Source organism: Gavia stellata, chromosome 7 (genome assembly GCF_030936135.1).
Source record: "Gavia stellata isolate bGavSte3 chromosome 7, bGavSte3.hap2, whole genome shotgun sequence".
NCBI lineage: Eukaryota > Metazoa > Chordata > Aves > Gaviiformes > Gaviidae > Gavia > Gavia stellata.
Window position 1 is genome coordinate 38,012,368 of NC_082600.1, and position 14,511 is coordinate 38,026,878.

The 14,511-nt window shown below is 47.6% G+C and overlaps 2 protein-coding genes across 3 annotated transcripts in view; one reads left to right on the forward strand and one right to left on the reverse strand.

Annotated features, from left to right (window-relative positions):
• ZFYVE26 (zinc finger FYVE-type containing 26) overlaps positions 1 to 2,752 on the forward strand; it is a 46,377-nt gene extending 43,625 nt beyond the window's left edge. Inside the window, exons 39-41 of the mRNA XM_059819174.1 lie at positions 468 to 650; positions 1,382 to 1,426; positions 2,537 to 2,752. Of these exons, the coding sequence (XP_059675157.1) occupies positions 468 to 650; positions 1,382 to 1,426; positions 2,537 to 2,746 (438 nt within the window). The 3' untranslated portion in view covers positions 2,747 to 2,752. The remainder of the gene's footprint in view (positions 1 to 467; positions 651 to 1,381; positions 1,427 to 2,536) is intronic.
• Positions 2,753 to 3,248: 496 nt separating this feature from the next.
• Positions 3,249 to 13,409, reverse strand: LOC104262973 (retinol dehydrogenase 12). 2 transcript variants are annotated; one of them, XM_059819254.1, is made up of 7 exons: positions 13,307 to 13,409; positions 12,362 to 12,480; positions 11,401 to 11,556; positions 10,987 to 11,091; positions 10,351 to 10,560; positions 9,308 to 9,497; positions 3,249 to 7,341 (listed from the first exon to the last, which is right to left on the reverse strand). In XM_059819254.1, exons 1-7 carry the CDS (start codon positions 13,402 to 13,404, stop codon positions 7,239 to 7,241), a joined length of 981 nt encoding a protein of 326 aa, XP_059675237.1. In that variant the 5' UTR covers positions 13,405 to 13,409; the 3' UTR covers positions 3,249 to 7,238. The 2 variants fall into 2 exon arrangements, with proteins under 2 accessions (XP_059675237.1, XP_059675239.1); XM_059819256.1 differs by lacking the exon at positions 10,351 to 10,560.
• Between the last annotated feature and the right edge of the window lie 1,102 nt (positions 13,410 to 14,511).

A 14,511-nucleotide genomic window follows, 5' to 3' on the forward strand; every position in this document is an offset into this window, starting at 1 on the left:
CATGGCAGGATCAGTCCGCAGCTTTTATCGTCTCTTCCTTCATGTGGGAGGTGTACAGTGGTCAATTGCCTCCTATTTCTTGGGGTACATAAAGGGTGGCGGCTGGTGGGGTGGCTGGAGGAATATAGTGGGAGCTTGCTAAGTGAGGGAGAGGTGGGTAGGGACCTAGGAAAGATCTTCTGCTAAAAGAAATGAACCTGATTTTTGCCACGCCTGAAAAGGAGGTGGTAACAGTGTTGCTGTTCTTGAGCAAAACTAAATTTTACCAGTGTGATTACAGAAAACCTTTAAGCCAGCCCTGAGCAGTGGTGACTGGAAAATCAGAGAGCCCCAAAACAGCTTTGATTGCTTGGAGCACAGTGTGGTATTTTGTCCTTAGGAGAGATTGCCTTGGTTGTATAGACTCCCTGGGAGAAAACCTGCCGAGAACATTTAACATGTTCCTCTGATGTTCCAACTACCTCTAGGACTTCCAGCTGGAGGCTACAGAAGTGTACAGCAAAGTGGCCAAGCAGCTGGTGAAGCAGCAGAAGTACAGTGAGATCCGGCAGCTCCTCAAGTGTGTCAATGAGTCTGGAGCTGCAGCAAAAAATGATGGGGATAACATTATCCTAAACTGTCTAAATGAGTTCAAGAACATTCCTGCTGAGGTAATTCTGTCCTGCATTGTGCCCCTTTTGAGGTAAAATGGGTATATACAACACAGGCTACAGGAAAACCATTCTGTGGTGCCTCTGCTGCTCTTTTAGTGAGTCCTTCATATCTTTGGGCTCTATATGCATTCTGTATGCATTGTTTAAGGCAAACCACACACTCCCACCTTTATGCAAGCTACTGTGAGAGGAAATGATAAGTAGCTGTAGCATGCTCCTACCCTGCACTTCCCAAATAAGTACCCATGATGGGAAGAGAACCTTTGCTTCACAGGATCCTGCCAAATGCTCCTGATTGGGGTGGGAGGTGTTCCCTTTAATGAGCTTCCTTTGATAACATGGAGGATGTGTGGAGGCAAAAACCTCCTGCCTCCATAGGGAACAATTTTAAGATTCCCTTTGCCTACCACAGTGTCTTTTCCATCCCAGTGAAGGAAGGAGATGCCCTATATGAAGTTCTGCTAATCAGGCTTGGGGATGAGAGATTGACCTCATAGTGTTCTCTAGGGATACCCTGCAGACATGGCAGGCAGGAGAAGCTGTGGTAAAGGGAAGAATTGGACTTCATATTTTCTACATGTGCAGCACTGGCATTAGGGACAATGTAAACACCTAGCTGTGATCTCAGCAGCCCTTCCTCTGTGCAGGGGTTTGGTTCCTGATGGGGTAAAGGTTTGCAAGCTATAGTCACTCTAAATGTGAACACCTTTTCCTTTCTTTGGATACAGGATCTCGATAATCTGATTCAGGATATGGACAGTGATGAAAACAAGGTAAGTAAAAGTACAATGGAGGAACTCCTTTAGCAAGAGCTAAACAGCCCAGTCTTGGTCTGCAGGCTACGTGCTCTCTTTCACCATCTTCTTTCTCATCCTCACTCAAGCCAAAGTTTTGAAGGCCACTTCCTAGATTGTAGAAATCGCAGTGAATTCCTCAAGGCTGTGGTGTTTGTGACTGTAGAGCTGTGGCATAAAGGTACTGATTGATGTTATCCTTATTAGTTCCTTGACAGTCCTCAGAGTGAGGGCTAGGCATTTGTTATGGTGGGAGGAAAAGTGTTTCAGAGAGATGCATTGGTGTGTTTGTTGGTTTTGTTAACCAACTTTTCACATAGATGCATGTAAGTTTCTAGTAATGGCAGACAGCTGATGAGGATCGACATACCTCCAAGATGACCGTTTCAGCTTATTGTTTCAGGATTATACTATTTCTATTGTGATCGAGAGTTAAATGATAAAACTTCTCCAATTCTGATATTCTTTTTCCCTTAGAGGAAGTGAGGCCTAAACCAGTTGGTTTCTTTGTTAGCTTTCATACCAGCCACTGGAGAGTCACAGATAAATATGTAGGTGCATGTTTATAGATGGAGAGGCTGTGGCTCAGAGTTTGTGGATTGTCATAGATCCTGAGTGGCATAGCTGGGAGTAAAATCTTAGGACTTGTGACCGTCCTCTGTCCTGCTCCAACTGACAAAGTCACTGTTGTATGTAGATTGAAATATGGGCTTTTTATTCTGCCTTTATATAAGATCGATCACTGAAAGATTTGAGCTGTTCTAGAACAAGCAATGGAAGAAAATGACTAGTTTAGACTCTTTGCTATGAGGATATGGTAAACGAATACACAAGTTAGGATTCCTGATGATAATTTTATGGTGATACAGTAAAGGATTTTCTACAAGAAACAAACTTAACAAAATACAGCTGTCTATCCATCTTTTACATTGGGATCTGCTCCATGCCATGCTCTGCTTCATAATACGCTGCTACCACCTTGTACAACACACTTCTGAACTAGCTATTTCCAATGAATCCTTGTTTAAGCTTGTCCTGTTAGTTTACTACAGCTTTCTAACCAAGTTCTGACTGCCTCTTCTGCTTCAGATCCAGGCCTACGTGATGTGCAACAAGTTGCGTTCTGCCTATCTAGTCTCAGTGAGACAGGAGAAGACCAGAGCAGTGCAGCTAGTCCAGCACGTGCGACAGCTGGCTGAGAACAGCGGAGATGATGTTGTGAAGGCCATCTGTGCCCAATGGCTCTCAGCGCACCAGCCCAAAATGAGAAATCGGCTTCCCCAGGGCACTAGGAAGTAATAAGTAATTGACGTTCACCATGATACGGAAGCGGAAGGCTTCAAGACAACTTAAAGGCATGTGGTTCAGCAATCTCTTGGTAAAATGGAAGTCTCTTGACTGATGCTGGTGGCAAATGGATGCTGCTAATGTGCCTCTGGTGAAAGGAAGGGAACTAAATTACAAGTGCCAGTCCTGTATTTTGACAAACAGTCACTACTACCTCAGGGTGTTTTTTGGCTATCTTTTTGATGGGGGGGAGGGAGGCTGTTTCAAACTGAACAAACAAGAATTTAGGTATATGGAAGAGAGCACTTCCACTTCTGGTTTGGGGGTGGTTTTTTTGTTGGTTTTTTGGGGTATTTTTGGTTGATTTTTTTTTTTGAAAGGCACTGAACTTAATTGTATGTTGGGTTTTTTTTTTAATCCAGAAAACCTATATAGAGAGGACAGAAAAAATCTCATCAACTCAATGAAATCTAGAGTATAAACCTTTTTGTGATTATGGGTTTCCTGTAAACTTTTTCAAGACTGGGGAGATCATCTTTTACATAGACTGAAATTCAGAGATTTTTTTTGTAAGCCTCTATACAAACCATTGCTACTCTTCCCCCCTCCCCCCACCCAGTACAATGCCTAGTTTCTTTAGTTCGTTTGAAAAGGTAGGAACCCATTCTTCATGGCAGGTTTCTACTTACCAGTCACACTGTCTGATGTGTGCCGTACTTACATATGGCATTTGGGCCCTTACTAGATGGATGAAGTTATAAAGGGCATAGCCTGTAAGGGGAGTACAAAGGGAATATAATCCTTTAAAATAGTTGAAAAATCACGCACCTCTTTCTTTGCTGTGGTAATAGCCAATAAATTGTTGCAATGCAGCTTTATCACTGAACAGTTGCCAGTAAATTTCCACAGTTTTTCATCAAGTATAGCAGAAAATACGGATAGAGCAAGCTGTGGTAAAGTTCATCAGACAGTCTGTATCCATGTCACACAGGGATGTATTTTGTTTCTTACCAGAATAATCTGTCCCTATCAGGTACAATAGAACATCAGACTAATTTTTTATTAACTAGACATACTGTATAAACTATATTGACAGGCTTTGCTCTGGAAGTGTTATGTTAACTCAGTTTTATGAAAAAGCAGGAATCTTTGTGTAATGGCTGTGTTCAGGGATGCTGAAAAAAGCAGCTGCTTCTCTGCAACCGTGACTGGGATATAAGAAATGGGCAGAAGAAAGGTAGACCTTCAAAAAGAAACAGAACAAAACAAGGCACTCTACAAGAGTTTGTGTTTGCTGTTTACATGTATTTCAGCACAAGAGGTAGGAAAACTAGTTCACTTTTTTGTTAAAAAGTTTAGTTATTTACTTCAAAAGAAACAACAGGTTTTCTGAAGTGTAGTATAACTGTAAATAGTTTTAGTCCATAAAATAATTGAGACTGTCAAATAATTTGAGTTTTGCACTATCCCCAAGCTCACTATAGTGACAGAACAGACTTCCGTGGTATTGGGAAGGACTTGGTCCATCTCCTTTAGGGTTTCATGAGCAGTGCCCCACTGACACAAACACCTCTCTGAGATGCTCCGCTCACTAGAGCAGGGCTAGAAATGTCTCGGAGCTAAGCGGTCAGAAATGACCACATTTAGCTTTCAGAATCTCCTGACCACAGATTTTCATTTATCTCATTAGTGAGCAATACTAATGAAAGCTGCTTTTGTTTTCTTGTTCAGACTGACCTAGCTTTCCATCAGATTATAGCCATTAGGCTAATCCTAAAACATGACACTACCCATGTCTTCGATCATTTCCAGATCTCTAATTATGGGGAGGAGGCTTTACTGTTTGTGGGTATCCAGATCTGCATTGCTGTACTACCTACTTTTCTGCTCGAGTTCCTTCAGCTGTATAGAGCACAGAGTGGAGTTTGCCATGCAGACCAGTCAGTTCTGTACCTGTTTTTCTTCCTGACCTCTCTGCACTGTACCTTATGCACTTTATATAGTGTTTGTTGTAATTTGATATTCTTAACCTGGAATTGTAGGGGTCTTTCTCTTACCAGCAGAACTGGAATTTTGAACCTGACTAACTGCCTTGTGTCACGAATAGTGCAATTATCAAGGGGCTTTGAATTTCTGAGCATCAAAAAGGGATTGAGTACTGCCAGTTAAAAATAACTTCTCTATTAATGACCAAGATTTGTTTACAATGAAAAAGAGAATAAAGTATTATGACTGTTAATGTATCTTCTGTTTGGTTTTTATCTCAGCATAGCTGGGGATCTCTTTCTAGATCTCTAGTTTGCTTTTGGCTGTGCTTAGCAGAGTAATTAAAGGGGGAGAATTGTTCTGTCATGCAAAATTTCTCTCTGCTACAGTGTCCTTAATGTCCATCAGTTGGAATATCACATCTTTAGAAGTCCTCCCGGTAGCTAGGTAGCTAGCTCAGCCTCATACGTGTACTCTCACAGACTAGTTAATCCTCTTTAGAGAGCTTTGCAAGTTAATCTAACTCTCCCTTACAAGCCTCCCTTTGAGACAGCTAAATGAGCTTTAGTTCCCTTATTTTACAGATCAACCTAGAAGAAGGTATAAATGACTTGCCCAAGGTCAAGAACAGTGGGTGTGTGTCTATGGAAACGTGTAGTTATATGTCTTAAGTTATATCTACTATCAATCAGACTTCTTTGAGAAGAGCATTGACCTGCAAGGGCAAAATATTTCAGCCTAGAGCCACTTTCTGGGTTTTTTTAAATGGTTTCTGTTGCTCCTGAAAGCCACTTCCAAGATTGGAGAATTGCACACAGAGAAAGCAGGCCAAGCGTGCAATGCCAGGTAACATTCTAGTGCTACATTGTACTTGTGGATTTAGCTTCATATTCAAGATGAAGCATGAAGAGGGAGGAAAAAAGGTAGAGCAACAGGGAGAAACACAAAGGGACTTCAAAATGTTATCCAAGTGGAGTTCTCTACATTAGTAAGGCAGGTCCAGATAACAGCAACACCAACTAAACTGATTCAACATTTCTGAAAGTTGTAAAAGGAAAATGGCTTTATTTAGTATTGCTCAGAGGTAGCACAGGACTGATCTGCATAGATAGCATCCAGGCAGAAAGAATTAATCATAAAATTAGCATTTGATTCCCAAAACTGGCAGTTGGTCACAGTGGCATGCTCATATGCAAGTCCAAAAACTTCCAGATTATTTTTCAGAAGCGGAAGGTGACCCAATGAGCTGCAGCACTTGTTTTCTAACTCCTTAACTCCTTCAGAAATAATCTCTGATTATGGATCACACTCTAGGAATTTGCACTAGAGTTCCAACAGAGCAGTCCCATTACTATGTGGATTCACTCAGCTGCCTTTTGGAAGTGCAGGTGTGTGGTACTGCAAGGCCAGGCTGGAAGCCTTGGCCAGCTGAGGCCAGTAACTGTTGGGCAGACAGACATAAGGATTTCTGTGCAAGTCTTACTTTCCTCTCCTGTAGCTAACTTGACCATAATATCAAGATAGTCCTGACCTCTGCTTCAGCTATTTAGCTCTATGTAGTTTGCTGTCATTTAAAGCTGAAGTCTCAGCTGAAGTTGTTTAGTATTTTTTTAACATAGTTGAGATGTTCTTCACTCATTCTGCTTTCTTTTCTAGGTTCTAAAGTAATGCAAAGTGCAGCTGGGGGGATTTATTGTGACAACTTTTACACCATCTTTGCTCAATGCTTCACAGGAGCGATGTTAATTTTTTTTTTTTTAAATAAGGTAACTTGCCTGTGCACAATTGTGGTGTTCCTGCAGCTTTTAACCTCCCAGTCGCCTGCACTGAGACCTGGGTTCTCAAAAGATATGCCAACCCTCAGTTAACTTACTGCAATCAATGGGCATTTGGGGCCAGGATACTTTAGTGGCTAGGGTCCAGCTTCTTACAGAGAATACAGAGAAAAATCATTGATTCCAGTTAAAAACTTTACCTAATGCTGGGCACAAAAAGGCCAGCACCTGTTTCTGTGTGCTTGAGAGCATTTGTATTACATGTAATTGCCAGAAAATCTAGTATCCTAAAGTACTTTTCACTCTGCCAGGTCAAATACTAGGAACTGAAAATAATCTCACATCATAAGTTTAGAGTCCTACCTTTTTACTGTTACTGTTAGGAAAAAAATTTAAATAAAGGTAATTCTTTGTTACTTCATAATCTAAACTTAAGACTGCAACCTCCATTTCTATTCTAAAGCCAAAGAACAATAGCCTCTGGCTGTTGTGAGAGATGACACCAAGCAAAGGTTGTTCCCTGCATCACTGCTCTAATTCTCCCGCTAGGAAGGGTGACTGGTTGCTTACTAATCTAAATCCTTAAGTGTAATATTCCAGAAATTCACATTCGGTTGTGTTCACAGAGACATCACGAGGGCAGCTGAAGTATCTGCATTCTGGTCTTGAGGTCTCTCAGCAGTGCTCTTCCCAGGAGAAGCATCGCTGGGCTCAGCCAGGTACACACTTGAGGTCTGCACTGCTCAGTCCCACTGGATGCCGAGGAGCTCGCAGCTAACACTCCAGAGCTTCTTTGCTGTCTCATCATCCCGACCCCGTGGAGATACATATGCTGGCTGGCAATCACTGTAAGGGGAACATACTATTTTATTTTATTTTTTAGGTCAAAGATCTCTGTCTGCATTAGTACACTGAAATGTCTGTGGTAAGATAAGGGAGTTGCTTTCTAGCAGCTTAACTTCAAGACCACTTGAAGAAGGGTGGGAGGCTATCCAGCAAATGAGCAAGGGTTGGTGCTAAGCCACCTTGAGAAAACTTTATTTCCAGCTGGCTAGGGGCGAGTCTTCCTGCACGGCACCAAGAACTGCCAAGCAAGTCTAGCTCTATCTGTTGTCTCAACCCTTAAAGTAACCTATATATGCTCTACTATATACTCTTCAGTGTAAATTCTTATTAATACCACTAAAAAGGGCTATAAATGCTAACCAGAGCACCTTTTCTAGCAAACACTACAAAAAAGCCACTTGAACAGCACTTCATTCTAAACTATTTATCCCCTTCTATTCATCTCACTGTATTGCCATTGCATGAAAGGCAACGCTGCCCCAGAATAACACTGTAATAACCATGTATGGTTATCCCCTTTTCCATTATCCTCTCAACTGTGGCTCCTTTCTTCTCAGCTCCTGCAATCAGATAGCACTCTGTCTGGAATAGGAATCCTGTGTCCTCAGCTGTAATGCTAGATGCTCAGTAACATAGGAGTTTAAGAGAACAGAGGAAATTGCATCTTCTAAGAAAGATTTCTATCCAGCCCTGTGTTTTTAGAGCTCCAAGTGCACGGTCTCTGATGTTCCTGAAATTAATCTGGTGGATTCCACCTGTCTTGCTGTGGCATGCAGATTCTTTTCTTGATGTCTATACGTGTGCTTTATATTCTATTGCCTGGAAAGTGAAAAGGATTTTAGGCTAACATAATTTGTGAATTACTGTTGAAGCTATTAATTTCCCCCCAAGTCCAAAACTCCTTACTTTTATGAGTTTAAAATCCACCAGTTTTCTGTACTCTAGCACATAAATGCTCCATTTATATCCTGGGACAGACAGTCATCCAGGGAAGATTAAGACATCTATTTATATATTCAAGTCTGATTAAGATGGTACAAACTCCCAAGTGAAGATCAGACAAAGTCATTACAGAGGCTAATCCAGTCACATACCACAAGAGGAAAGCTCTGCAAAGAAGGAAAGGCTCCAACAGTATCCAGGTGAATTAAAAACAAAACAAAACACCTTTTCATGACCATTTCCCAAAACCAGTATTGTTACACTGCTCTACACTCAGTGGGAAGCTGACAGACACATCTGAATGAAGCTGTTCAAATGGCAGGCTTCAAATCTAGGATTATGATGACTTGGCAGTGCTCTGGGCTGTAGTTTTGGTGAGGGGAAAAAGGCATGGCTATGTGGGGTCCCAGAGTAAGTCAAAGTCAAGAAACAACAGGGTTTGTAGTGGGAGCTACACTACAGTTTACAGGACAGATTGATAAGCATCCTAGCAGGAGTCCCTCACAGCTGATGGGTCTGTCACACTGGAGAATCAAGTTATTTTGTCACATGCCAGTCCTGAAAATCTCACCTCCTTGCTCTGCAGCACCATGAGCCCTCCCAGCTCCCTGGGAGCACAGGCCCCTTCTGCTCCAGTGGGGTGAAACTACAAAGAGAACCAAAGTGGTCTTCCCAGGATTGACTCAAGTGACCTCATTAACTAAACAGCTCTACTGAAAAGTGATTTGCCCAAGTCTCAGGCAGATCAGGATTAGAGCTCTGAGCATGTGACAGCCATTCCTGCACTTTGAGTTCAGTGATATTCCTAGCACTAAAGGACCTGCTGTTGTGTGCAGCGTTGCACAGGTCAGGGATTTCTTCTAACACGACATCCACTGAACAGACCTGGAAGGGGTAATGTTCTAATACTTGTCACCCTCAATCTTACCAGCCAGCCTCTTACCCAGTCCCTTCTTAATGAAGAATGACAGTAAGTCTCATTTTACCCAGCCAACACGGTTGCCTTCCATCAGCTTGCACCCACCTGAAATACTGTCCTGTCACAGAGTCAAGCTCCTCTGCTACTGCACAGTAGATACTGGTCTGAGCTCCTTCCCAGGGTGTCTTCAAGAAGAATGAGAATATCTTCCACAGCCACGTCATTACAAATGAGTGCCGGACCAACTCAGAATGGACGGAACCAGGATGGAGAGCGTTTGCTGTGACTTTAGTGCCTATGGCAAAAGACAGTAGTCCAGGACAAATCTGCATGCATCAAACTGCCTTTAAAAAAAAAGGTGTAATATACTCCTCAATTCTACCTGCAGATATTCTATAACTTAAAGGAGGAGTCCAGGCATGGACACAGGGAGAGTAAGTCAAGTCCTCTGTAGTTACTGCTTGCTGGAGCATTCCCCGCTCCCTTCCAAACACTGCAGTCACCACATGCCTTCCGCAAAACAATATGCTAGAGGGCCTGGGTACTAAAACAACAGCAGTTTCCATCAGGCTTTTGAGAACACCAGCTTCTTTTGATTTACTGTAATACTAATTTCCTAGAGAAGACACTGCTTCTGTTTTAGTAAAATAAATACTATGTTAGTTTATGAAAAGGACTGAATGACATGGCTGTGACAGATGTTGTGACTTAAGAGGTACTGTCTAGTCCTATGCTTCTGTTCTACAGGCCATCAACATTTGAGGCAGCTGAGTATGCATTACCTTTTCTATTGGAGACTGCAGTTGTAGTTCAGCTCCTTCTGTTTTTTCAGCTTCCACCCACATACCACAATTGTTTGCATGGATGCAGCTAGTTTTTGACAAGTGCCAAAGAAAAACTAAATACATTCAACTGTGCCACACTACTGAACTCCTCTGCCCTGTTGTTGTAAAGACAATTAGTGTTTCGAGTCTCCTGGTTCCACAGACAGGAGATATTTTCTTCCTGCAAAGAGCTGTCAGTGACCCTTGCCTCAAACCATTTCATTTCTGCATAGCCAATTTCCAGACCTTTCTTCAATCCACTCTCCTCATGCATGGTGCTCAAAAGCCAAGCGGAAAAACACTCTGCTCTCCTCTGGGACTTACCTTGCAGTCGCCTTGCCAGCTCCCGGGTGAAGAGCACGTTAGCCAATTTGCTGTGACAGTAGGCGAGGCCACGATTGTAGCTCTTCTCACCATGGAGATCATGGAAGCGGATTCGGCCTCCGTGATGAGCCAGTGAGGACACGTTCACTATGCGGGCTGGGGCAGACTGCTTCAGGCGCTCCAGCAATAGGAAGGTCAAGAGAAAATGACCTAGGAGGGGTGAGAGGAAATGTCATCCTTCTCTGAAGGGTTCCCCTGCTGGAATCTCAAAGTACTTACAACATATTACTTAAATGTTATATCTTACTGCTGCCCTCGTTTCAAGTCCAGGGAAAAGAAGACACCCCCCCTGAATCAATGGCTAAACTTTTTTGGGGCCATTAAGTTATGCTCCTCAGCTTCAAAAAGCTGGAGCTGTCATACATTCCAAATGTCCCAGGTAACATGTACAGATACTTAAACTGTATCTTAAACCCATGATAAGCAAATACATTGCAATGCATCTCCAGAACTCTAACTCTGGCCTTCCATTCTTCCCTAAGAAGGGAAGATAAGGAAGAGAAAATCTGAAAGCAGGATTTTCCTCTGGCATTTTGCCACAGATATCAAATGCAAACATGACTCCACTGGCCTTACCAAGATGATTGACTCCCAGGTGCATCTCAAAGCCATCAGCAGTCTTGGAGTAAGGACATAACATTACCCCAGCGTTATTAATGAGAATATGGAGTTCCTTCTCCTCTGCAAGAATCAACAGACATCCTTATGCAGGCAAACAGAGACCAAAGAAAGACAAGAACGTGGCACAAGTCGGCCAAAAAAACCCCACCTGAGTGGGCCCGTCTGAGTTGCAGCCACATCGCCTCAATAAAATAAGGCTAAGTCTCCTACTACAAACTAGCTCATGGCCTCTGACAAGTCCCTGCTGTGAGCCACAGTACCCAACATGGTACAGAGATATGCAGGTCAGGGATTTGGCATTTGCTAGAAGAGCAGACAGCAGTCCTCAGTAAAACATTCTCACCAAAAAGAAGGATCTAGAGACTATACCTGCTAGGAATTTCTCAGCAAACTCCCAGATGGACTTCGTATCAGCCAAGTCCAGTTTTTTCACAATGACTTGCTGGTTCCCTGTCTCAGCTCGGATTTCACTGGCTGCAGCTTCTGCCTTCGCTATGTCTCTGCAAGCAACAATCACCCTCGCACCTGTAAGGGGGGAAAAAAGCAGAAACAGAAACTGAGATCACTGGAACACACTGGATGATCAAAGCTATGACAAGCAGGCTGACTACACACACCGCTTACAAACAACGTATTGTTTCTTTAGGGAACTGGCATCAGTCAGGGGAGCGGCTGGGAGGGACAAAGCCTTTCCTACTATGTTGTTAGCTCTGATCCAGCCCAAAGCTGTTTTCAGACCAGGAAAAAGCACATCTGAAGTGCCTCTGTCCAGGTTCTCCCAGGTCAGAAGTGCGTACCACAATGCTGGTATGATAGGGTTATACCTGCCACTGTAAGGGGAACATCAAGCCAGGAGCACATGAAGGTACTTGGATTCCAGCCAGAGTAATTTCTAAATGGATTGTGATTAATCTCCTTACCAGTTACCCAAAAAGCATTTAAACCAAACTAGCTTGAAATACGAATAACTAAAGCACATAGCAGTGGACCTCTGGCATTTCCCAGCTTCATACAAGCAGAACCCAGCGAAACCAGGAACTTCCCCAGTCCCCTCAAAAAACAGTTGCAGTGCAGAGCATTTCCCTGTCACAAGACACATTTTTGGAGTCCAAGCAATGAAACCAGCTGAAGAACTGGGGACTTGCACCTACGTGGTTACAGCCTCTGGAGAAGCAACACTGGGGCTCATCTGAAATAACTTTGGAGTCCCACTCACTTAAACGTGAGCATAAAATACTCCTCCCTTAGATCCAGAAAAGGGACCACTGGTGCACAGGCACACGCTCATCAGCCGCGCGGGGACGCCTGCTGATGAAGGCCGGCGACTTGCCTCTTCGTGCGAGGTCTCTGGCAGTCTCCTTCCCGATGCCCGTGTTGGCTCCTGTGATTATCACCACCTTCCCCTCCAGCTTGGCTGCTGACTTACACTGTCCCCCGGCGACATACCTCCTGCAAGAGAGGGCGGCGCAGTCACCGTCCGAGGGCTGCTTCCCTCCGCAGGGGACTCGGGCCAGCGCTGGGCACCCACCGCCCCAGGTCTCGCCCCAGCGGTCGGCTGACCGCTGCGCTCAGGGCCCCGGGCAGTCACGGGCGTCGTTACCTGAAGAGGCTGATCACGATCGTGTCGTGACCGGGCCAGGTTCCCACTCGCCCTCCAACCCTCGCCCCGCTTTTCGAACACCGGCGGGGCCCCGGCCTGAGCCCGGACCCGCCTCCCCGGACCCCGCCCCGCCCCGCCGCCCCGCCCTTGCGTCCGGTGGGACCACGGCTCCCATTGGCTGCCGCCGCCAACTCCGGAGACTGGGCCAATGGGTTCCGCCGCGGCGCCGTGAGGAGAACGCGGGCCCCGCCCCCCGGGCACCCCGGCGCGGCGGCCGCCTCTCTCCGAGCCCCGCCGGCTCCGGGGCCCGGGACAGACCCCAGCGTAAGATCCGCGCGGCCGGAGGCGGCGGGAGGCCACCGAGCCACGCGCCGCCGCCAGTGCCAGGGCTGGGCCGAGCCCCAGGAGCGCCCCAGCTCCTGTCGCGAGCGCGTGAGTGTTGCTGAGGCGCTGGAGCTGGGGAAGGGCGAATGACGCCCTGCCCCAGCGCGGGCTACGGAGAGGGAATCCGTCTTACCCGTACTCCCGTCAAGCAAACAGACAGGCAGACCTGACCGCCGTGAGAGGCGGCGCACGCCAGCTCCGCCCGCCCGCACCCGCCGCGCCGCGGGGCGGAGGCCTCCGCCGCTACTCGTACACGCGCGAAAGGCCGGGGCCGCGCTCGGTCAGACGCACCTGATGTAGGGCGCTGCCACGAGGAGGAGGACAGGGAGGGAGACGGCGGCCCCCAGCGCGGCTCCCCAGCAGGAGAGCATCGCCGCCGCCCGCTCCATGCGCACTGCCGGCGCGCAGCGGCGGCCGCCCCGCCCGCCCCGGCCCCGCCCCGGCCGGCTCCGCCCCTCCCGCCGTGCGCGGCGCTCCGCCGCTGGCAGGACAGCGCGCGCCTGCGCAGCGTCCGCTCCCCGCCCGGGTACGGCCGGTCTCCCGCCCGGGCCGTGCCGGCTGCTGCCGAGTCCTCCCGCACCGCACACCCAGCGGGCCCTGCTCCCTGCCGCGGTGCGCCCCCGCTGGGAAGACCCGCGGGCAGCGGGAGGCGGGCCGGCCCTACGCCAGCAGCCTGCCGCCGTTTTCCCCCGGGCAGCGCGCGGCTCTGGCCCGGGTCCCTCGGCACGGTCTGAAACTGCCGGTGTAACTGCACTTGCCAATCAGTAAGCCGAGAAACACCTGAAGAGAAAATCCAGCGGCTGTCTGGAAAGACATTCGAAATACATTTTCATAACCTCACGCCGAAGTTTATGATACTAACAGTAGCAAAACGCGTGGAATGACGCGTACGTGTACGTAAGCACGCGTTGAGGGCCGGGAGAAACGCGGTGCTGGGCTCACTCGCGCCTTTACCAGAGAGTTTGGAAAAGAAGAGGCCCAGGGCACTGAACGCTGTTGCCTCCTCGAAGCGTCGCGCAGCGCTACGCACCGCAGGAAAGGCAGTGACGCCGTGCGCCGGCTGCGGTGGCGGCGGCCGAGCGCCCCGTCGGTGCCGCCCCGAGGGCGCTGCCGCCTCCCCGCGGAGACTACAACTCCCAGCAGGCAGTGCGCGCCACCAGCCCCGCCGCCACCTCCCCGCGGCAGCCCGGGCCAGCGCCTGATGCGCCTTGTGGCCGCCGAGCGCCGGCGACCGGCGTCGCCGACAGCCCTGTGGCAACGCCTGCGGCGGCCCCCTCCCGCGGGGAGCAGGCCGCGGCGGGCTGCCCGCGCTGCCGCCGGAGCGGGGCGGTTTTGCGGTCGGGCGCCGTTTCGGGCGCCCGGCTGGGCGGGAGGAGGCCGCCGCCGATGGCGGAAGTGCCTCGCCAGGGAGCGGCGGTGCGTCGCGCAGCGCGTAGCCGAGGGGACGGGGGCAGGCGGTAGCCGTCGCCGAGCGTGGCAGGAGGCGGCTGTCTGCC

Coding starts and splice junctions, on each gene's coding strand:
- LOC104262973 (XM_059819254.1), bottom strand. CDS start 13,404: ATGGAGCGGGCGGCGGCGATGCTCTCCTGCTGGGGAGCCGCGCTGGGG. Junction 11,092..11,400: donor TGCTGAGAAATTCCTAGCAG/GTATAGTCTCTA, acceptor TGATTCTTGCAG/AGGAGAAGGAACTCCATATT. Junction 7,342..9,307: donor GTGACAGGACAGTATTTCAG/GTGGGTGCAAGC, acceptor TTCCCCTTACAG/TGATTGCCAGCCAGCATATG.